Source organism: Ambystoma mexicanum, chromosome 4p, assembly GCF_040938575.1.
Source record: "Ambystoma mexicanum isolate Mex_15411 chromosome 4p, UKY_AmexF1_1, whole genome shotgun sequence".
NCBI lineage: Eukaryota > Metazoa > Chordata > Amphibia > Caudata > Ambystomatidae > Ambystoma > Ambystoma mexicanum.
The window spans coordinates 1,074,708,104-1,074,731,637 of NC_090927.1; the positions used below are offsets into that span (position 1 = coordinate 1,074,708,104).

The 23,534-nt window shown below is 45.2% G+C and overlaps 1 protein-coding gene across 3 annotated transcripts in view; it reads left to right on the forward strand.

The window, feature by feature from the left end:
- Window positions 1-23,534, forward strand: part of AK9 (adenylate kinase 9) — a 1,784,103-nt gene that overhangs the window by 1,417,045 nt on the left and 343,524 nt on the right. For all 3 annotated transcript variants that reach the window (XM_069606660.1, XM_069606662.1, XM_069606661.1), the window contains one exon: window positions 15,180-15,381. In XM_069606660.1, the coding sequence (XP_069462761.1) occupies window positions 15,180-15,381 (202 nt within the window). The remainder of the gene's footprint in view (window positions 1-15,179; window positions 15,382-23,534) is intronic.

Sequence of the window (23,534 nt, forward strand, 5' to 3'; positions counted from 1 at the left end):
GTAGTCACGGAAACATGGCTACATCCGGCAGCAGGCCCATCCCTCATGCTTGCTGTTCCGGATAAATACACCATCATTAGGACAGACAAGACAACCAGCAAAGGGGGCGGGGGGGGGATTGCCATAATTTCAAAAGCCCACCTCTGCTTAAGAGCATTCACTTCTCTGCCATTCCCATCAGGAGAACTCATGTTCGTCAAATTGCCCCTCTCTGCCCAAAGCACAGTACTGATACACCTAATCTACAGACCTCCTGGCCCAACATTAACCTTTGAAGGAGACATCTCCAACCTACTCTCCCACCATACCAAATACACATCAAAAATTCTACTCCTAGGAGACCTAAATTTAGGATACAAAGACCCACTAGACTCACAAGCCTTAACCGTAGAATAATCCCTCTTCAAACTAGGCTTTAAACAATCCATATCAGGACCCACCCATTGCAAAGGCAGAACCCTCGACTGGGTGGCCAACCTAAACTGCAACATGAATATATTCGCAAACACGCCATGACCGTCACATCATCCACTTTGAGCTAGAGTCCGCCCAACACACTCCTCCTGCCACTGCACAAGCACCCCCGGCATCAACCAGGAACAACAAATCCATTAGCCTAGAGACCCTCTGCCCCCTCATCATTCCCTCACCCTCCGCTGATTTAGACCCAGAATCCCTAGTCAACACGTTCAGCAAGTACCTTCTGCTAGCACTAGACCAAATAGCCCCCATCAAAACCAGAAGAGCAAAACAACCCAGACACTTAAACAAATGGTTCACCCTGGAATTAAAAACACTGAGGAAATCCAAAAGATCTGCCGAGGCCTCTCTTCAAGACAGCTGCAGCCACTTACAAAAAAGCCATTATCAAAACTAAAAGCGCACATTCAACAATAGAATACAAAATGCAAACTGGAACGTGAAATAACTTTTCACCATCCTCAGGGAATTGGAATCGCCCTTACCTCCCCTATCCACCTGTGATAAAGATGCCACTTGGTGTACCAACATCCAGAAGGCGCTATTAGACGAAATTGCCCTACTCCAGACCAAAATAGAAACCAAACGAAACCTCCTAGCTAAGAAAGGCACAGCTAACTCGAACCAAACACACATACCGTGTCCTAACAACACAGATCTTTTTGAATTCTTCCCCCGTCACCATCACTCAAGTAGAATCCATAATTGCGGGCTGCAAACCCTCTAAATGTCAAGGAGACATTTGTCCGGCTTCCATCATCAAAGAAGGAGCCAAAGATTTCTCCCCCTTCATCACAACACTCATCAACTCATCCTTTGCCTCCTGCTCTGTACCCAAGAATCTCAAAGACACCTGGGTACAACCTCTCATTAAGAAACCTACATTAGACCCAAGCATTCCCACTAACTACTGCCCCATCACCACCGTCCGATTCCTCCTAAAAATCCTGTATAAAGCAGCATATCTTCAAATTCTGAACCACCTCGAAACTCACAACCTCTTAGGCCTCCGCCAATCAGGATTCAGACCTAGACATGGCACCGAAACAGCCCTTCTAGATCTGAAGAACCCCTCCCTCCTCCTGGATCTTTCCGCGGCTTTCGACCTGGTCGACCACAGAATATTAACTTTGCACCAACCACATCGGCCTCCTTCTCACCCAATGCAGCCAAATGGATCCAATCCTTTCTAGCAGAAAGATCCAGGAGGGTTTTTTCAGACACTGCCTCAGCAGACCCATCTCCCATCACTTGTGGAGTTCCCCAAGGCTCCTACGTCCCCCCCACCCTCTATAATTTCTTTACCAAGATGTTATTAAACCTCTTAGATGACATGAAAGTCCCAAACACCAACTACGCTGATGATACGCAGATCCTCATCACACTCTCAGGCTCCTACGAGAATGACACCTCCCTCCTTGACGAAATCTATAGCAAAATTCAAGAGTGAATGGCCAAGCATAGATTTTGTCTAAACGATGACAAAACTGAGCTCCTACTTATTGGCACCAAACAACGCCTTAATAAACTCAGTCACAATACAATTAATTCAATATTGACGGAAACGTCATCAAGGTCTCCAATAATGTCAAAACGCTAGGGGTCTACCTCGACTCCACCATGTCACTCTCTAGACAAGTTAATGCCACAGCCTCCTCATTGGCCTACACCACTAAACTAATAACTGCCTGTAGACCTTTCTTATCCTCACAAAGTTGTATCATTCTAGCGAGAGCACTGATACTATCTAAGCTTGACTATTGTAACTCCCTCTTTCGAATGGATTGTGTCCTGCCACGTATTCCTCATCTTAGATATATTCGGCAGCTTGCTGCTTCTTTCGGAAAAAAATTTCACCAGAGGGTGCTGTGCTCGAGGCAGCGTAGCTTGGTCCCTCGAAGGCCACCGTCGAGCGTCGACGTCATCTGTCGTATAAAGGGCTCGAGCCGCCCCCGTTGGTTCAGTTCTGTTTTTCCGAGCTTCTGTTTCGTGTATCTAACGCGCGTCAGTTTTCCTTCTTTGAGAATGTCGTCTTCAACCCTAAATACACCCAAGACGGGTTTTAAGAAGGGTACCAAATGCGGAAGAAAAATGTCCATTTTGGATCCTCATCGTAACTGCCTTTGGTGCCTTATTCCTGACCACCGAGTCGACGAATGCGGGTCGTGTCAGGCGATGTCGAACAAGGCTCTTAAGGAACGCCAAGGTAAGCTAGCGGTGGGGGAAGAGTCTTTCAAGTCTACTAAAAGACTCGAGAGAATCGAGACCTAAATCTCGTTATGAGTCGAGGCGATCGAGGTCGAAAAGTCGCTCGAGGAAGTCTTCTTCCTCGTCATCCAAAAGATCAAAAAAGTGACATCATAGATCTTCGTCCCCTTCTTCTTCTTCTTCACCTGACAGAAGGTTAATTCCTTGTCCATCAAAGCATGATTCCCCCAAAAAATGGGAGGCCTTTAGGGCTTCAATGCTAAAGATTTTTGAGAAGGCGGCCCGACCCCCTCAAAAAAGATACGTGGAGAGCATACCCCTGTTCACTCTAAAGGTGACGCCAAATCGTCTCACTCTAAATCCGACAAAAAGTCGAGGGCGTCCTCGGATGATGAATCACCACCGCCTCATGAGACTATACAAAAACCTTTGGTGCATAAATCGAAGTTACCTGAAGACAAAATGGCGTCTTCAGCGTCGAAGTCGACTATCGACTCGACGTGTCCGTCGAAGCCCAAAATGGCGTTGATACCTTCGGCCTCAGCGCCGAAGCCTCACTCGACATCGAAGCCACCCTGGATGCCTTCAGGGTTTCCTACGAGTGCGTTGAAGCCTTTGTCGATTCCGTCGACGCCTTTGTCGGGGAAATCTCTCATGCCGGTTTCCAAAATGACAACTTCGACAAAACCTAGGCCTGTCCCACCTATACCAGAAAGTCTTCCACCCTCAGCCCAGGCAAGAATTTTTCAAATCTATGTCTGCTATTTTTGAGGAACAAACCTCTGATGATGACATTACTTCTGCTGGAGTTCGATTTGGGACTAGAGAAGTCCCTGAGGAACTCATAGATCCAAATTAAAAAATCTCAGATCTTTATGATGTTCTACAATCGGCCAGTGGCCTAGATACCTCACCTGAGGTAGATTTTGAAAGACCTGACCCCACAGACGATGCTGAACTGGGGCGTAGAAACCTCATGGGAAGGGTGATAGATTTTATGGGATGGAAATCAGTGTCCCCAAGATATGACCAGGATGACTTAACAGATATCATAGATGAAGGACCTCAGAAAGACCCAGTCCTTCCCTTCCATAAAGCTCTCCAAAAGAGAGTTATAACAAATTGGGAAACACCTGAATCTATACCAGCTGTGAATAAGAAATTTATAGGGAAGTATAGACCTGCTCCCTCGGATCCGGAATAACTATCAAAGCACCCTTCGTCCGAAAGTTTGGTGATCCAGGCTGCAACTGCGAACAGTCGGCTTATCCCTCTATGCCCCCTGACAGGGACGATAAAAAGATTGATGCCTGGGCAAGTAAGGCTTTTACTGCTGGTAGTATGGCTCTTAAGTCTACTAATGTGACTTGTACATTAGCTAGGTTCACTTATACCCTGTGGAGCTGTTTAGATGCAGCGGCTGATCACATCCCGGAGGCAGAGGAGAGGGATGGTTTCCTGGCGATAGTTAAGGACGGAAAGGAGGCTGTGGAGGAGTGCCTCAAGTCAGGACTGGATACTGCAGAGAGCATAAGCAGATCCATGGCATCTAGCGCAGTCCTGCGTAGATTCGCATGGCTAAGAAAATCTGGTTTTGCATCTGATTTACATTCCAGATTACTTATTATGCCCTTTGATGGCTTGAGGTTGTTTGGCAGCAAGGCGGACAAGAGCTTGGAGAAGCTGCAGACCTCGAAAGCGGCAGCAAAATCACTCAGCGCCGCTATAAGACAACCTCAGCAGTACTCTTATGCAGGGTCATCTTCCTGGAAGAGTCGCTCATTTCGCTTTTATTCCTCTTTTGGAAAAGGGAGAGGGCAGGCCAGTCAGAGGGGACAAAAAAGAAAGCCCTTTCGTGGTGGAAAAGGGAGAGGTGCTAGATCAGCCACAGCAGCGGCTACTACCTCCTCAGCAGCTGCAAAGCCACTTTGAGGCCTTAACCCACAAGACCCAGGTGGGAGGCAGAATCACTCAGCATCTGGACGAATGGCGGGGCATTACGTCAGATGCCTGGGCACTAGAGATAGTGACCCATGGTTACTGTCTTCCTTTTCATCAAAGGCCTCAAGATCATCCACCGGGAGCCAACCCTGTAAAAATTCCAGACCCGCTCCTTGTGCAGGAGATTTTAACCCTGCTAGAGAAAGGTGCAATAGAACATGTACCTGTAGCGGAGAGGAACAAGGGTTGGTACTCCCCTTATTTTCTCATTCCCAAAAAGGACGGAGGATTGAGACCCATCTTGGACTTGAAAAATGTGAACAAATTCCTCAGGAAGGACAAGTTCAAGATGGTGACCCTTTCTCAGATCCTTCAGGCTCTTCAGCTTCAGGACTGGCTGGTTTCATTGGACCTTCAGGATGCTTATTTTCATGTGCCTATCCATCTCAAACACAGAAAGAACCTGAGGTTCGCAATTGGCGGATCTCACTATCAGTTTCAAGTTCTGCCATTTGGGCTGACCTCCGCCCTGAGGGTCTTCACCAAACTAATGGCCGCAGTGGCAGCGAGTCTCAGGAGGGAGGGGATTCACGTCTACCCCTATCTGGACGATTGGCTAATCAGGGCAAGTTCACCCAAACTGGCCCAGGGACATCTGGCCATGACCTGTTACTTCCTACACAAATTGGGCTTCGCCCTCAATTACAAGAAGTCGCAAATGATTCTGAGCCAAAGACTCCAATTCATCGGCGCGGTCCTGGATACCACCTCTGGGAAAGCCTCGCCTCCCGAGGAAAGAGCTCACCACATTCTGAAGATGGTTCCAAAATTTCAAAATGCCCAACATCTACCGGCTTTCGACTTCCTAAGGTTGCTAGGACTCATGGCATCCTGCATTTTTCTGGTGCCAGAGGCCAGATTGAGGATGAGATCCCTTCAATAGGACCTAAGGACTCTGTTTCCAAATTTTCAGGGGAGATGTCAGACCTTCTGCAGGTCTCGACCAAGATGGCTCAAGATCTCCTATGGTGAGCTTGCAAGGAGAATATCCTCAAGGGGTAACCTTTTTGGCAACCATGGCCGGAGATAACGGTAGTGACGGACGCCTCACTCATGGGGTGGGGAGCCCACACCAACGATCTGACAATCAGCGGTCGTTGGTCTCCATCGGAGTCCAAAGTACGCATCAACCTTTTGGAGCTGAGGGCAATCAGACTGTGCTGAAGGCCTTTCTGCCCTCTGTACAGGGAAAGAATGTCCTGATAACGACAGACTACACAGTGGCCATGTACTACCTCAACTAAAGAGGAGGAGTAGGATCACTCCCACTGTGCAGAGAGGCAATGCAGCTCTGGTTCTGGGCAATGCAAGAAGGAATCTCTCTATCGGCAGTTCACCTAGCCGGAGAGCTGAACACGGCGGCAGATGCTCTGAGCAGGCAGAGCACAGTCTCCCATGAGGAACGAGCTCAGGAAGTCCTTCATGAGATCTTCGCCCTTTGGGGAACCCCTCAAGTAGATCTGTTCGCGACCACGGTAAACCGGAAATACGAATTGTATTGCTCAAGGGAATTTCCCCCGAGAGGACCTCTAGGGGACGCGTTCGTAGTGGACTGGATGTTTCCACTCCTTTACGCGTTTCCTCCAGTCCCCGTGATTCTTCATGTAATCAGGAGGTTGAGAAAGTTCAGGAGAACCATGATCCTAATTGCCCCGGATTGGGCCAGGAGGACGTGGTACCCGGACCTTCTGGGCATGTCCATCTGCCCCCCAATACGTCTTCCACAAAGAGGGGATCTTCTCTCGCAAGAAGGAGGTCGGGTTCTCCATCCAGAGGTCAAGACACTCGACCTTCACGCTTGGCTTCTGAGAGGTTGAGATATAAGGATTGGAACCTTCCGGATGACGTTATGGAGATTTTGCTTTTGGCCAGGAGGCCAGCAACAAAATCCTTATACCGGTGTCGTTGGAAGAAATTCAGTAACTGGTGCAGGGATAAGAATGTGGATCCTTTTCAATGTACCACTCCCATGGTGCTTTCCTTTCTATTACATTTAGCCAACTTGGGGCTCCAAGTTGGTACTATTAAAGGATACTTGGTAGAGCTATCCATATTCAAGCGCTCCTCAGAAGAAGTTTCATATTTCAAAATGCCTTTAGTTATCCAATTTCTTAAAGGGTTAACAAATGTGTTCCCTCCTACACCTTTCCAAGTTCCCGTTCGGGATTTAAATTTAGTTCTAAAGTTTCTTTCGTGTGCCCCGTTCGAGCCTTTACATTCTTGCCCTTTAAGGCTCCTGACTTTAAAAACCGTGTTATTAGTGGCTCTAACGTCAGCCCGCAGGGTGAGTGAGTTGCAGGCGCTATCTTGCAAGCCTCCTCACACAGTTTTCCACAAAGACAAAGTTGTTTTAAAAGTCAAACCTTTTTTCCTACCCAAAATAGTTTCAGATTTCCACCTGTCACAAAAAATCACTTTACCATCTTTCTATCCTCCCACACATGCTAGTAAGGACGAGGAAAGATTTCACAGACTAGATCCTAAAAGGGCTCTAATTTTCTACTTATCTAGGTTAGAAAGATTTAGACAAACAGATCAGTTGTTTGTCAGGTACACTGGACACAGATTGGGCCTTGGTGTGTCCAAACAAACTATATCCAGATGGATTATCCTAGCAATATCTGAATGTTACAAATTGGCTGGGAAGGAGCCTCCACTTGGTTTAAGGGCCCATTCAACTAGGGGTATATCAACTTCCACGGCTCTTCAGAGGGGTGTCCCGGTGCAAGACATTTGTGCTCCGGCCATTTGGTCAATGCACACTTTTACAAAACATTATTGTTTAGACACCACTTCTTACCAAGGAGGCCTTTTTGCAAAAGCCGTCCTCCATTCTGTGCATAATTGGAGAACTATGGTACTCCCTCCTCCTCTAAATTACAACTGCTATGGGAGTCTATCTAAGATGAGGAATACGTGGGAGGACACAATCCATTCGAAGAACAAGTTACTTACCAACTGTAACGTTCTTTTGACTGGATGTTCCTCCCACATATTCCTCATCGACCCTCCCAACATACCCCTCCGTACAGTTCTTACGCTTGTTGCACTTGTATTTCCTTAAGAGCCTGACATCTGCCGACACCAAGCATAACTGATGCGACCATTAACATCGAAAAAACAGAACTGAACCAACAGGCGCGGCTCAAGCCCTTTATACGACGGATGACGTCGACGCTCGAAGGGGGCCTTCGAGGGACCAAGCTACGCGGCCTCAAGCACAGCGTCCCCTGCCGAATTTTTTTTCCAAAAGAAGCAGCAAGCTGCAGAATATACCTAAGATGAGGAATACGTGGGAGGAACATCCAGTCGAAAGAACGTTACAGTTGGTAAGTAACTTGTTCATCTAGGCACCAGTAAGCAAAACATCCATAAACTCCAAATCTGCAAAATAACGCTCTTAGAGCAGCCCTCAACATTCCGCGCTCTGACCACATATCCCAAGCCAGACAAACTGCCAAATAGCTTCCCATAAAAGACAGAATCACTTTCAGAACTACCCACAAATGTCTCAATAGCACTGCCCCTAGATACCAGGCCGACAAATTATGTGTAAAGACCACATCTAGACCCACCAGAGCCAACTATGCCCATTGCATTAGCATTCCCAAATACAGATTCCAGAAATCGGGCGGAACCAGCTTCCCAGTCCTAGCTTCAAAAACGTGGAACTCCATGCCCCCAACGCTGAGAAATGAACCGTCCTTCCCAGCCTTCCGCATTAAAGTCAAATTCTGGCTTTCTCCACTATCCCTCCCAACCAATGAACTTCTAAAGAACCAGTCATTGCCTGTATATTTGTAAATTATCCACCACAGTTTTCTGTCGCCATCAACATGTACATTATTGTACATCACTGTAAATTCTTGTATGATTGTAAAACGCATTTTATTGTAACTCATTTTATTGTAACCGCCTCTCCTATGTACACTTTAATCTCCTACATTCTTGTAAATCTCTCTTCACTCTCTCCTTGTTATTTGTATTTGTATCATGTATGTAACCAGCTCCACAAGTGAAGCACCTAGCTACCTGAGGGTTCAGCGCCCTATATAAGCAAATAAAACAACCAAACAAACAAATAACAAATAATCAGCATATGCCAACCATTCCACACTCAACGAGCCTATTCTAGGTGCAATCAGTCCGGCCCCCACTAAGTAATTTACTACATCAGAAACGTAAATGTTAAACAAGCATGATGCTAGGTTACATCCCTGTCTCAAACCCGCAAAGGTTTTGATACGTTCCAAGAGGGCCCCATCCTTGCTTAATCTGACACAGGTGCCAGAATCCTCAAAGAGGCCCATCAAGAGCCTTAACAATCCACCAGGGAGACCCCAACTATCAAGTTTACTCCACAGTCTGTTCCTAGATGTCTTATCAAAGGCCATTGAAAGGTCAATGGATGCCAAGTAAGCGCATCCATTTGCCTTATTCCATGCTGACGCTTGAAGGGCCTTCACCATCAGACCATTTAAATTCGTGGAGAGTCCTTTCCTGAATCCCATCTGAAAAGGACTAAGTCTACCAGTAAGCTTCACCCAATACTCTACATGGCCCAGAAGTAGCGAAGAGAAAATGTTGCAATCTGCGTCAATTAATTAAATAGGCCAATAATGTTTTGGGTCAGCCCTTGAGCCTCTCTTAAAGATTGGAACAATATTAGCAGTACGCCATGACACAGGGAGAATTCCTGAGTCCATAGTGCTTCCAAACAATATATACAGCACCCTAGACCAATTTACGAGGTCGAGTTTAAAGGTGTAATTCGTAATGCCATTAGGCCCTTGGGCACGTGACTTCTTGCACCTCTTTATTAGATCCCCAATGTCCTCAAGCTCATTCTTAATGAACCACGGGGACTCCGAGATGTAGTTACTGATGTCTGCATCTAGTGCGATAGCTATTGATCCATACCCGTAGAAATCTCTAAAATAAATCCACCCATTGGGTTTCAGTAACTGCGTTCAGTAGCCTGAAACGAAGGGTCCAGATTGTTAACGAAAACCCAGAATGCACGAGAATCATGTTTAAAGTGCAAAGCATATATTCTGCATCTAACTGTAAGAGGATTTCTTTTTTGATTTACAGAAGTTTCTGTATTTTTGTTTTAACTTCTTCAATTCGGACCCAAAATTTATATTCCCCTTATTACTCGTTCATTCAGTTCCCCCAGGAAATTATCAAAACACAGAGGGTTAAATGTCCTCAACTTCCATTCAAAGGCGGTACCTCTAATAACACATCTAACTCTTCATTCATAATAGCAATATTCCGATCTGACCACCGAATAGCATTCCATGCACAGGTAGATTCTAAATTCCCCACAGACGTACATGACCGCACTTTAATCTGCAGGTTAAATTCAGCAGTAAGGATTGAGTGGTCACTCCAGTTATTATGTTGAACTGAGAAACTCGCAAAGCAGCTAGTTAAGACTGCATCGGCAAAGATGGAATCTAAAGTTGAGGAGTGTTCCCCTTGTCGCCACGTAGGGTTATTTGTTTCCTCCCCCATTGACATGGGGTTAATTACGCTCAAACCCAACGCCTCCATGGTTGACCACCACCTCCAACCATTTCGTACATTTGGCTCATTTGGATACCTCGCCCCAATCACCAATCACATCCTGTTTTTCATCTCGTTTTTTTGGGACAATACAATTTGAATTCATATCTCCACCCACAAGGATTCTTCCATCTGGGAAGGAGTTTGCCCATGTATTAATACAATCGGATATGACCTGGAGGAAGTTTTGCAAATCTGCCACTCTGCAATGCCAATAGCTATTCATAATCGGCAAATTCATTGAGCCTTCCGAAGAAGTTATGGCCAAAGCCATCACCCCGAATGGAAGATTAGAAATCATTCTGAACGTAGAGCACACTGCAATAAGCAGCCACCTTGACGCCCTCGCCCCATTACTGGGCCTGGCCAATTGAGTAAACACCTGGTAGCCATCCAAAACCAGAGGTTGCATCAACCATGACTCCTGAATTAGAATTATGTCACCCAATCTCAGCATTTGCATAGCGTGAATATTGCTAAATAGATGTTTGCTTCCTCTGGACTTCCAGGATACAACTTTCAAGCACAACTGCTGGAAACTCCTATTTCTAACTTTCAAGCCACTATGGTCCCGATCTTTTGCACAAGGCGGACGTGACTAGAGCCCAATTGTGGTCATTCACATCCTCTTGCGTTCCGACCAGTTTGGCAGATCTTAAACCACGAGTGGCAGGGTTAAATTAGACTTGGAGGGCCCCACTCCTTTCATATCCATTCCCTCCAACTCCATAACTGTTTTGGGTTGTAAATTGAATCCCAGTTCTTTCAATTTGGTCACTTCTGATAGTACCAATTCCTTCACTAGGTTAGATCCGAAATAGAGATGACAATGTTAAGTTTCAGCACGGTTGGGAAATGCTACACAGACAATGTCAGTTGATGAAACCAAGCTTAAAGTCGGAATTTCTGCAAAAATGGTTTATACATTCTCCCTATTTAGGCATACCTGCACCTCTGGGCCCAAAACACAGGTCAAACTTAGTTTAAATTTGCCAATCAGTTGCCCATTATATTCTGCATCTCCTTAATGTCAGTAGTTCTCCACTGTCCATCCCCCTCCTTAGTCAGTCTAAGTACACTGTAAGGTTTCAATTTCAATAACCCCCCAGCCTCTGCATGCTCTTCATCATGGTTCACTTGATTGCATCTGTATAATTTATCTAACAGTTTGCCCACCCTGAATGCAACCTAGGGTATAGACTTGGGGCTAAATTGTGTGTGCATTGTTTTTGTTGGCTCCAGTCCTTCTTGTTGGTATTGGGAGTCCCCAGTGTCCCCCTCTGTACTTCATCTTCCATGGTTGCAAGGGGTGGGGCTGCCAAGTGTGGGTTTTTCCTGACTGTACAGAAGTAGTTGTAAGCCCACAGAAGGAGGCAGCCTATCTCCAACAAAATGATTGGCTTCCCCCAAACGCAATACTCCTAACGGAAACAGCTACTTCCAATAACAGCCCCTTCCTTAATTGTTCTACTTTGATGCAATTGTTACGCTTATTACCGGATCTACAAATAATAACATCAGGAGACATTAAGAAGGTGGACCTGCCGAAGATGGGAGGGAAGTAGCAGTAATTGGGTTATTGCAACCTTTGTTTCACCAATTATTGTCAACACGGGATTGCCTATTGTGAACAGTTTTCGCAAATGTGTTTCGATGGGTCACCATTATACCCTGCACATAAAAGTAATATCCAATCTTACATGCAAGGAAATGATGAAACCTACGTTCACAGCTCACAACTGAGACGTGGGCAGAACACACATTATTGACCAAAGACCTCAAAGTGCAGAATCAAATTTGTGTCATGGAACACAGGGGGTTCCAGTCTTTCATGTCAAATCCAGAGGGCTGGTCTTTATTGAATTCAGTGGACATTTTTGTATTAAAGGAAATGTGGGCTGCAGGAAGTGTGCTAATATATGGCTACTTGTTTTTCCCAACCGGCATGTGAAGGGAAAGAAGGTCGCCCGTTTGGTGGACTGTGTATAGGAACAAAAAACGAATTACGATGTGGCCCCTTATGAATGCAGAGTTAATTTGAACATCCAAATTGCTGTCGTGATCAGTAACATCCCTATTTCCAAATCTAAACGTTGATCATGACTTTATACGACCCTCCAGATGGTAATACCACCAACGACCTACTAGAGGGCGTGATTACGATATTGATGCAATGGTTTACAGATGAGATGTCTGGGGAGAGGGCAGTGATTCTGGCAGGCGACTTCAACACATGCTGTTTATCAATGGAAAAATTTGAGGTTGGGACTTCTGGGGATGATGCATATGTGCAAAGTTGAATTTGTGTAGTAGAAGGCATTCCATTCTCCTGGAGAAAGGGATAAAATGGTCAGTAGTCCTGAATGAGTTCAGTATGTATCCATTAGTACCGTCTGATGGTACTGAACTCTTGAGTTTATGTACCTGGCAAGTTAGAGGACAAGTATCTTGTCTAGATGCCATCTTTGTAACAGAAAATATAAGTACAAGGAAGACTGAGTATGAGGTAAAGTTTAACAACATAAGTGATCATGTGGTCATGTCAGTCACATTAGCATTCCTGGTGGCTCCAATCAAGAAGACATTAGCAGTCTTAGCAGCAGTAAACCCTCAAGGTAATCCAATTCAATGATTGGTTGCAAATATTGATTTGGCCAATTAAATGTTATCAGAGCTGAAACAGCAGGGTGGAGTGCAAGGTTTTAGAACTATCCAAGATATGTCTGACCTGGCGCAAAAGATTATTGATGCTGTAAAGCTAGATAAGAGAACACATTATATTATAGATCATAAAGACAATTTCTATGATGTAACAATACATAAAATAAAGAAGCAACATCGTAAAACTTCCGATTGATTAGAAACGCGAAAACGCTCAAGTATGAGGAGAAGGTGTAAGGCCTGAAAACACTGCAGACCAAATATAAATCTCTTCTAAAACAACATAAGCTAAATGAAAACTCAAACAATTTGAAGGTGGTCTACAGGTTAATCAGGGCTAAAGTTGCCAAGAGTTTCTGGAAATTATACCGTTCACACATAGCGATAGGCGTACTTCAGGAAATGGCTAATATAGCAGATGCTTCGTGGGCACAGTATATTGAAGAAATTGACTGCATAGATGCAGAAAGAACAGAGCAAACAAACACAGAGCAGGGGTATCCAGGACTAGGACAACTGGCCTTTGATGAGGACGACATATATCAAATAATTATAAAATCAAAGTCCTCTAGAGCACCAGGACTGGACAATTTATCAAATGTGATTAAAAGGGAACCAGTGTTGTGGGCGAACATTTTATGCCAAGCCTTTAGGGTTATTATGAAGAGTGGTAACATCACTGATAGCTGGAAATCCTCTATTCTTAAACCAGTTCATAAGAAAGGCTCAAGAGATGACCCGATGAACTACAGACTGCTGGCGATGTTGGACGCCAGCAGCAACAATTTTGCAAAAATACTCCTAAATGACCTCAATAGGTGGTGTGAGGATAGAGGGTTGCTGGACATGACCCAAACAGGTTTTCATAATGGTTGTAGTACTGTGCATTGTATCTGGCCTATTAAGTTAATACTAGCAGAGCCTGAGAAAACACCTGGTACTCGCTTATACTTTTCTTTTGTGTGTTTTGTCACGTCTGTAGAGCCCGATTGTCGGAAAAGTTATCATCCTGGGGCATTGATCTAACACTCCTACATAATATCAAGGAATTATACACGGGCACCAAGGTTACAGGAAGAACAGCCAAAGTAGGCACACTCACACAATCAATAGACACAAATTAGGGTCTGAAACAAATTACTTAGATTACTTCGATCGTCGCTAGGGGTAACTCATATAGTCCCAGTCGAGGCCTCAAACTGGGCATGATCTCTTTGAAAACATGCTGGAAGATCGCTAGATGTTTGTTATATACAAGAACAGCCCACAAAGTGGACAAGGCCCATATTTTAAGGAACAACTTGGTAGATCATACTAAATGGCTAACTGATAGACCAAAGAGAATTCAGCCAAATCAAGCACATTCTGTTAGCGGTGGAGGACACAGAGCATTTTAAGAAAAAGCTTAAATTAAAGTCAGCATACAACGATAAAGTGAAAAACATTGAACAACTAAGTATGAAACTGAGGTATACAGAATACACAAAGCATGGTTTCCCACTGAATTCTCCTCAAAGTTATCTTATTAAATGGTCCAGTGTTAAATTTGCACAGATTCATAGTATATCTGCACTTGAACATATAATCGGTACAAGAATACATTGGGGCATGGAACGGAATACTGCATTACAGAAGCAAATGTAGGTTATGTTCTGATCATATAGAAACAGTGTGGCATACCTTACTTCCTGCAAAGTTTTTATTCTCCAGTATAAGAAATGTTATTGTAGATTTTTTAACTAAAATAACTGGTACGTTACAGATGAATTTTGGTCATCGATCTTTATGGGAAACCCCCTGGTCATTACTGCTGCTGCATACCGCATATGGAGGCACTTTTTAGGAAAACTGAACCCATAGAGAGAAAAGTATGGAATAAGGCACAGCTAAATGCAATCCCCCGAATGAGGGAAGGTCATCTTTTTGGCAAAGCAAGAGTTTGGGCTGGGGTAGATTCTTTTTATTGAGTGGATGGACCTAACGATTGAAATTTTGTAAATGTAATGTTGATTTGTATTTTAAAAGTCAGTGGATATTTATTGGATTTATAAGGAATGTATTTTTAGGAACTGTATTGTTGTGAAATGTATTGTTCTCTTTTGTGTAATAATGTTTCTGTATGAATGTGCAAAAGGCATGGAATTTGCCATACGCACTAAATGATTAAAATTAAACTAATATATCTCAGGTTTTAATTCCAGAAGATGCATATAAGGTTGCAAATAGCAAAAAGTACTCATTAATTTCAATTTTTTCAGTTGCCAGAATGCTTTCTACCATGTATGGATTCCAACGTTTATCCATTGGTGATGCCATCCGTTCTGTGTTGGATAATCAGCCTCAGACCGAGCTGGCGCTTGAAATAAAGAAGCATCTTCATAGTGGTTTGACGGTACCCAATGAGCTGGCCATCCAGTGTCTGGAAGTCTCTTTGATGGATCTTGCATGCAACACTGTAGGGTAGGTTTTATGTTTTAAGATGCAAACGAGGTCTTCATTTTATAAACATTGGTTTACTGCACATGTGTAGAACAATATGAAAAGCATTACAAATGTGAAAAAACATGAGTGCAGATAAACTGCTAATTGATTCTGCCCCTCGGAAGCTACATGGTTAAGTACAAATTTGAGCAAATGTTAGGTTCAAACTTCCTTTTCACTTACGCAGCCTTTCTGTAATATTCCAATTGCCGCTTGCTCATGAATCTCCTTCAAGACCACGAGAATGGATGCAATGAGTCCCCATCCATCTGACAATAGGAATGCAACAAACCCACAACTGTTCAATCTTATTTTTTCCTTGACTCAGCTATTTATTTAAAAAAATGTTCAAATATATAAAATGCAAAGATTACTGGGACCTGTAAAGAGACAGGTAAATCTGCACACCTTTATAATTTTACTAATCATTAAAATTCAGTTAAGACCCTAATGTCGATGCATGACAAAACGCTAAGAGACCTGCTTTTAGATCCATGCAGATATTACAGCAGTGTTTCATTTGTCGAATTCCAGCTGAGTAACAGAAAGCCAGTGTGTAGCATACACAGACTAAGTGGTAATCTACCAGAAGAGAAGTGGATCTTCTCTTGTAACCCAAATGGTCCTTAATTCTGAAGTTACTCTAATTAGTCTGTTGACACCTTGACTAATTGAGTGGAATCTACAGCTGCTTTATAATGGGGCTGCAAACTGTTTCTTGAAGATTTCATTCATTAAAATGCTGCAGGGCTGAAACTACATATTTGTAGGCTTACTCACATCTGGGCATCCCACCCCCTGTGCATCCCTGCACCTCTTTCCGTTACCTTGCAGCAACTTGTAAAGAACAAACCTATTTGGAGGATTCATACTGCTTTTCTGAGCATGGATCCTCTTGCTATAAGTAATCTTGATTTCATGATTGCAGAGCCACTCCATACCAAATACAGACCAAATTATAATAATGTCTTGGAAATGATCGTTATTTTTCCCTTTTAATGGCAACTTTTGAAGTAGCTGTTTGGATCAGACTTCAAGATATACATAGTCAGCAGCAATTATCAGTCATTGATCTACAAAGCGTCTGGGTTATCTGCTTTGGTAACAGTCTTTGCCTTGGCACCTTTATCACCATTTGTGTAATTCCACTGTCAACATCTATGCAAAAAGACGAGGTGCCATTCCTTTGGAGACTTTGTCTCCAGCAGGAACTGAGCAACTGGTAAAAGAACGATTGCTTGTGTGATACCATAGTTGGTAAAGGATTTATTGCCCTGTTGCTTTCGCTGGACTTCCAGGAAGCCATTCGGTTGGGCATATATTTGTGAGTGCATTGGAATTTCTGTTGTACTTTGAATTGGCATCTACAACTGCATAAGAAAAGCAGATCATTCTGGCTTTAGTGTTGATCATGTTGTAATCAAATCACTCTTGCAGGTTTAAAAGTTGCAGCCAATTCTCTTCAGCAAGCACTGGGTGCCCATCAGGAAACATATGTTTTCAGAGGCTCAATCCGCTTCCTGCAGGGCCATAGGACCTCATTACAGTATTGCTGGTCCGGAAACAACAGTGCCGGTAAGCCTACTGGCACCGTTGTTTCCGGACCAGCAAACTAGAACTCTGCGTACAGGTAATTTTTTAGGAGAATCTGATACCATAGACCTTATTCCAGATGAGCGTCCATGGTCATGATTTGATTTGAACTGTGGATTGATAATGCACAACTCACTTAGGACCGGGCAGGGACTGCATCTGGGCACAGATGTTAAAATCAAGAGAGCAAAAGGTGAATAATAGAGTCAGTGGCCGTTATTAAAAGAGGAATGTTTTTAGCCTCTTCCTAAATTGCAGAAAAGTCAATTTTGCGAATGTCAAAAAGGTATCATGAAGACCTAGACATGTTCCAGGGCCTCCGATAATGAAGCAGATAATCCCGTGTTGCCTAGACACCAAATTCCCCAACATGTATAACTTGCATTTGCACTTTGCCAACATCTAATTGACGTTTCTGTGATTGGTTTGTTTTTCTACTTAATGTATTTATGTTTCATATCTGTTATTTAGCCAGCATAATTTAATTGTATTTGATATTGGTAAGCACACCTCTTTGGTATAGATTATTTCCTTAGACATTTAGTTGTCATGAACTACTCCACCTACTTCCTGCTTCTTTCGTGATGCCAAGTTTTCCAACTGTTGATTTGCAGCTTGTGCCATTATAAGATGGTGGTCTAGTGAGCAATGCTGCTGTTTCAGGTTTGACCCTGGCCGGCGCGGAGTTTCACGCAAGGACTGGCACCTTTGCACACAGTGACAGTGCTTCCGTGGTCCCCATTCCCATGGAGTCCTATGGGGCTCCATGGGAATGGGGACTTAAAAAATTACTGGCGCCTGACTTCCCGGTCACCGGGGTTGTAATACCCCTGTGTTACCAGGAAGTCAGGCACCAGTAATTTTAGCGCCAGACTCGAAATGAGGCCCACAGTCTGTCATTTTTGGGCACTATGGTTCCAACAGTAGAACCTCTCATGGGGATATCCCCCTTAAAAGCTGCTTCATTGTTTGCTAATAAGCCTAAAATGTGAGTGAGTGAGGAGAATTCGGGTTAATTTAAACTCATGGTTCATGCAGTACCCAATTGATATTGCTCTGCCTTCTCTCTCCTCACGATCACATCTCCTCTTCTCTCGCCTCTCTAAGCTGGCTCTCCTTTCACTCCCATCTCAATTTCAACTTCCTCTGCCTCGTCTTTAAATCCCTCTATGGTCTTGCCCCACCTTACCTTTCCTCTCTCCTCACTTTCTATACTCCCCCTCGGCCACTTCGCTCTGCTGATCTCTTCCTTCTCACTCCCCCTCCTCTGCCCTGTGCCCCATCCCGCTTCCGATCTTTTCAACTTCGGGCCCCTTTCCACTGGAACCATCTCCCTCTCCCTATCCGTTCTCCTCCTATTCCTCCTTCCGCACTTCTCTCAAATCTTACCTCCTCCAATTACCATCCTAACCCCTGTGCTGCCTCTTTCACGACAGTCCTACATCATATCCTATCCTATATCTTTACTACCTCTCCCACCACAGTCCAATACCACTCATGTAATGCCATATTGTTCATGTAAATTGTTCTATATAATGTTTTCTGATACTTGACTCACATGTTGTTAATACTTGTTATTTATTCTTATTGTCCTTTGGTGTTAAAGCGCTATATAAAACCTAATAAAATACAAAAAATACAAATATTGCAGATGATGTAGGTAGCTCATTGAAGCCGAGTAAGTTGAACATCATTCTTTCTGCAATTTCCTTCATTGCATACTAGATCTGTCTCTGATGTAATGCTGATCTATGTCTACACAATTCTACTATTCCGAGGTCCCCTCTAACCTATTTTGTAGTTTCTGGCTTTGTTCTGGGCAGGCTTACACTGTGCCTATTTTCAATAACCTGAGTGTAGGTTCCCTATACAATGGTGGCAGACGGTTTCAGAAAACCAAGAAGTACCACCTGTGGTGATTTCTTTAAATTATATGTGGAACAAAGAAATAGAGTTAACAATATTAATTGAAAGGCTTTTGTTGGTGTCATGATTCCTATCCCTGACCCCCTCAGTTGCAACAGCCCCCTGGCAGCAGTCAGGTTGCAGCCCCCCACAGTGACTTCAAGGGTCCAAAAAACCCATCCACACCAGACATGGAGACAGGCTCATTATCAAGTATAAGGCAAGCCCATTTTGGGCCTAAATCCAACGTGGAGGCCCTTTCTGTAGCTCAGTTCCATGAACTGAAGCATGCAGACTAGTCTTTTGGATGTGGTCGAATCTTCAGGTGTGGCTGGCTATATAAGCCACGCCCGAACTGGGATTCACGCTTTGCGTTATTCTGCACTCCTGCAGCGTAACACTAACCGTGTTCAGCGCAGCTCATCTGCTTCTCCCGGTGGCCTGATTCTGCAGCATCACTCCTGGATTTCACCGCCAACCTGCAAGAACAAGAACAACATTATCAAGAACACTTACCTATGAGTAGCAGTTCCAACTTTTATCTGCTCATCAGTCCCCGCTCAGTGATTCACCCGTCTACGGAGCGCTCCGCAACCTACAAGAACAGCATTAGCGGGGAACAATTACCTGTGAGTAACAGCCTCCTCCTCCATCCACGCTCTGTGGCTTTGCCTTCTCCGGAGTGCTCTGCAGCCTGCAAGGTAAAAGACAACATTAGCAGCAGGTTTTAACATCGCGCTACGCTAAGCTGCAACAGCGACGGAAAGACATGCAAAACACCATTAACCACTTACCTGCATACCTGGTCACTGAACGACCTGCATTCCGGATTGTCAGCACACTGTCTCCTGCTTGAAGGAGAGAAAGGAATACAGGTTAGCAAACTGACCTACGTTGTGCAGCGCCGCGCTTTGCGCTAAACTACTTACCTCAGCCTTAACCATCCGGGGCTGTGGCTCCACAACAGCAACAATCCCTGTGAAAGACAGAAAGAGACATTAAGAGCCAAGAAGGGGAAAAAACACCAAAAAGCACAGGGAACAAAAGACTAAAAGACACTCACCTGAGCACAGTAAACAAGTTGGTGTCACAGCCAGACTGGATCTGACGCAAGGGCAGAGGACCAGTGAAGTAACTAGGCCTTCAGAACGCCCACAACTAACACGTGTCCCTGCACTGAGACGCAGGACGGAGAACTTCACGCACAAGAAAATAAGGTGAGGCATAACCCTAAGGGAAGGAATTTGGTCAGTGGGGGGCGGAAACCCCCATCACAGGCTCAGCATCTAAACCTCCACCCTCCTGTTATAGAACCGGCCCAGCAGCCAACATACAAGCCAGCGGAGAGGGGTCCACGACGGTGCACAGCCTCCCATCCAGCATCGTGTGGTGTCCCCATGGATATCAGGTGAACGTAACAGAACGCGAAGCCTCATCAAAACATCCACCTGGGCGTCATGGAAACATTTGAGACTGATCAATTAGCCCAGTTACTGGGGGAACTACGGGCTGAAGTGCACTCTGCCCGGCAGGAAACCAATGCTCTTAGAAGGGAATTGATAGTCGCCAAAGACCGTACTGATGATTTAGCCAGGCAATGGCTCCAGTCTCAGGCCGGTCAAGCCCCATTGCAGGAACTATTCCGCCGCTTTCCGCCACGTCTGCTAATCCAGTGCAAGTGATTCTCCCTGTGGCGGTTCCTTTGGCCCCACTAGAACGTTTTACCTGGGACCCAAAGAGATATGCAGTGTTCATGAAATAGTGCCGCCTCCATTTTCTCTGCAGACCTGGAGCCTTTCCGAATGATCAGTCACGGGTTGCCTTTGTTCTGTCATATCTGAGCGGCAGCGCCGCAGATTGGTCTGTACCATTGGTGAAACAGGATGATCCACTCTTGCCAGATTTCAGAGGATTCCCAACAGGAAATGGAAAAGCTGTTCGCCCGACACACCCAGGGCCAAGCTTTGGATAACAAACTTGTCTCTTCTCCAGGGCAGCCAAGATTTATTGACATACATCGCCACCTTTAGCAGACTCATAGTAGAAAGTGGGTGGCCGGAGGAGAAAAGAACCACGTTATTCCATCAAGGGTTACGGAGCGAATTGAAAGACGTCCTGGTCCAGGTGGTAAACCCACCAAGAGACTGTGGTGAATTCATCATTCGAAGGGATTGTGTCCTCCGACGTATTCCTTATCTTAGATATCTCTTTCCGGCTTTGCTGGCCTCGGAAATTTTTTCTCTAGAGGGTATTGCGCGTCGACGTCTGCCGAGTCGATGTCCCTCGACAGCCGCCGTATCGACGTCAACGTCATCCTGCCTATAAAGGCCGCGCGCAGCGTCCATTGCTCAGTTCCGTTTTTCCGCGCTTACTCAGTGCCTCGGAATATCGTTGCTCAGTTTCGTAGAGAATTAATCAAATTTCCTCGAGATATTCGATCCATACTCGATGGCTTCCTCGTCAGAACCGACGACCCCTCGGTCCGGCTTTAAAAAATGCTGAGACTGTGGAAAAAGATGTTGCTGACAGACCCTCACAGAGTTTGTCTGTGGTGTTTGGGAGCTGAACACCATTGTTCGGAGTGCGAGGACTGTATGTCCATGACAGCTTAGGCCCTGAAGGAGCGTAGGGGGAAGCTGGAAAAAGGTAAGACGTCTAAAGCTTCTTCTTCCTCGATGAAGTCGAGACATTCGTCTCTTCGTCACCATTCGCACTCCAGGTCTCGAAGCGGGTCCCATCACTCCTCGAGATCAAAGCACTCGAAGAGGAGACGTCGAAGATCCCATTCTTCGTCCTCCTCTTCCTCTGTTTCACCTAAGAGAATCCCTTGCCCCACGAAACATAGTTCCCGGGCTGAATGGGAGGAATTCCGAAAATATATGATGAGCGTCTTCGAGAAAGCGGCCTCGACCCCCTCGAAGACTGCCGAGAGCGATGCTCTGGTCGAAAGACCCGAAGGTCCAAAACGCCGTGAGTCGCAGTACCCGGCGAAGGAAGCTTCTCGAGCGCGTGACGAACCCTCGAGTAAAGCTAAGACCTCGAATCCTTCTTCGAAGGTTCCGTCGACGCCGTTGACGCCGAGGTTGGTGTCTTCAACGCCGTTGTCGAAGGGACCTTCGACACACGGGTCTGTCGACTCGACGCTATCCTCACCACCGGCGTCGACGCCAAGGAAAGTCACGGTTGCGGCGCACCCAGTGGCTATTCCCAGGTCTTCGATGATGATGTCGTCGAGATTGTCGACATCCTCAAGCAGAATTCCAATTCTATCGAGGACCTCGAGGCCTCCGCCTTTGTTTTCGACGCCACGTTCGAAGCCTTCGACGTCGGCGTCGACGACATTGACGTTTTCGAGGCCGATTACAACAAGTTTGGCACCCTCTGCCTTGGAGATGGGTTTCACACCCTTTGTGAGTTCAGACCAATTGAGAACAATGTCCTCAATTATGGAAGAGGGAGAACTATCTGACCAAGAAGAGACATTTGAGTTGCAGGGATCTGCAACCCCAGTTCAAGAGGAGTTATCCTCAGACGAACGCAGATTAAAGGAACTCCATGATTCCTTACATGAGGCAAGTGGTTTAGACACTTCCCCTGAGGTGGAGTTCGCTAGGCCAGACCCGGGGGAGCATGCTGAAACCCCTTATAGAGCCTTAATGGCCAGGATCACAGAATGTATGGGGTGGTCAACACCTTCACAGGCTTTCCAACAGGATGACCTCACGGATATTCTTGATAAAGGTCCACAGGAGGATCCTGTAGTACCTTTTCATAAAGCTCTTCAAAGGAAAATCATGACGAACTGGGAAACCCCAGATGTCGTCCCGGCAGTAAATAAAAAACTGTCTACTAAATACAGGGTATCTTCTGCAGACCCGGAGTTTTTGTCCAAACACCCATCCCCAGAAAGTCTGGTAGTCTGGTGGTACAGGCAGCATCTTCTACTGACATCAAGACTGCTTACCCTACCGTCCCACAGGACAGGGACGATAAGAAATATGATGCTATGGCTAAGAAAGTTTTTTCGGCATGTAGCATGGCGTTAAAATCTATTAATGCTACTTGCACCCTTGCTAGATTTAGCCATACACTTTGGGAGTGTGCTTCTACAGCGGCTGACTGCATCCCGGAGGGAGAAGAAAGGGAGGCGTTCCTAAATATCATACAGGACGGTAAAGACGCTATGTGCGAATCCCTCCAGACGGGCATTGATTCGGCTGACAGTATCAGCAGAGCAAAGGCGGCAAGTACAACAACCAGGAGATTTGCTTGGTTGAGAAAGTCTGGTTTTGCCCCAGATGTGCAAACCAGGCTCTTGAACATGCCATTTGATGGCTCTTCTTTGTTTGGGAAAAAGGCGGATGACAGTTTAGAAAAACTGCAAACATCAAAGGCAGCAGCAAAATCCCTAGGCGCTGCAATCCGTCAGACACCTTTTCGTCCCACAGGAACCTCTGCGAGAGGCAAGTCCTTTCGCTTCTACTCCGCATTCGGAAGAGGTAGAGGACGACCGGCTCAAAGGGCACAAAGAAGAACTACCCGAGGTGGACGGGGTAGATATTCAAAAGCCACAGCAACAGCAGGTGCCTCTTTACCATCGGCATCTGCATCAACCACCCCAAAACCACTCTGAG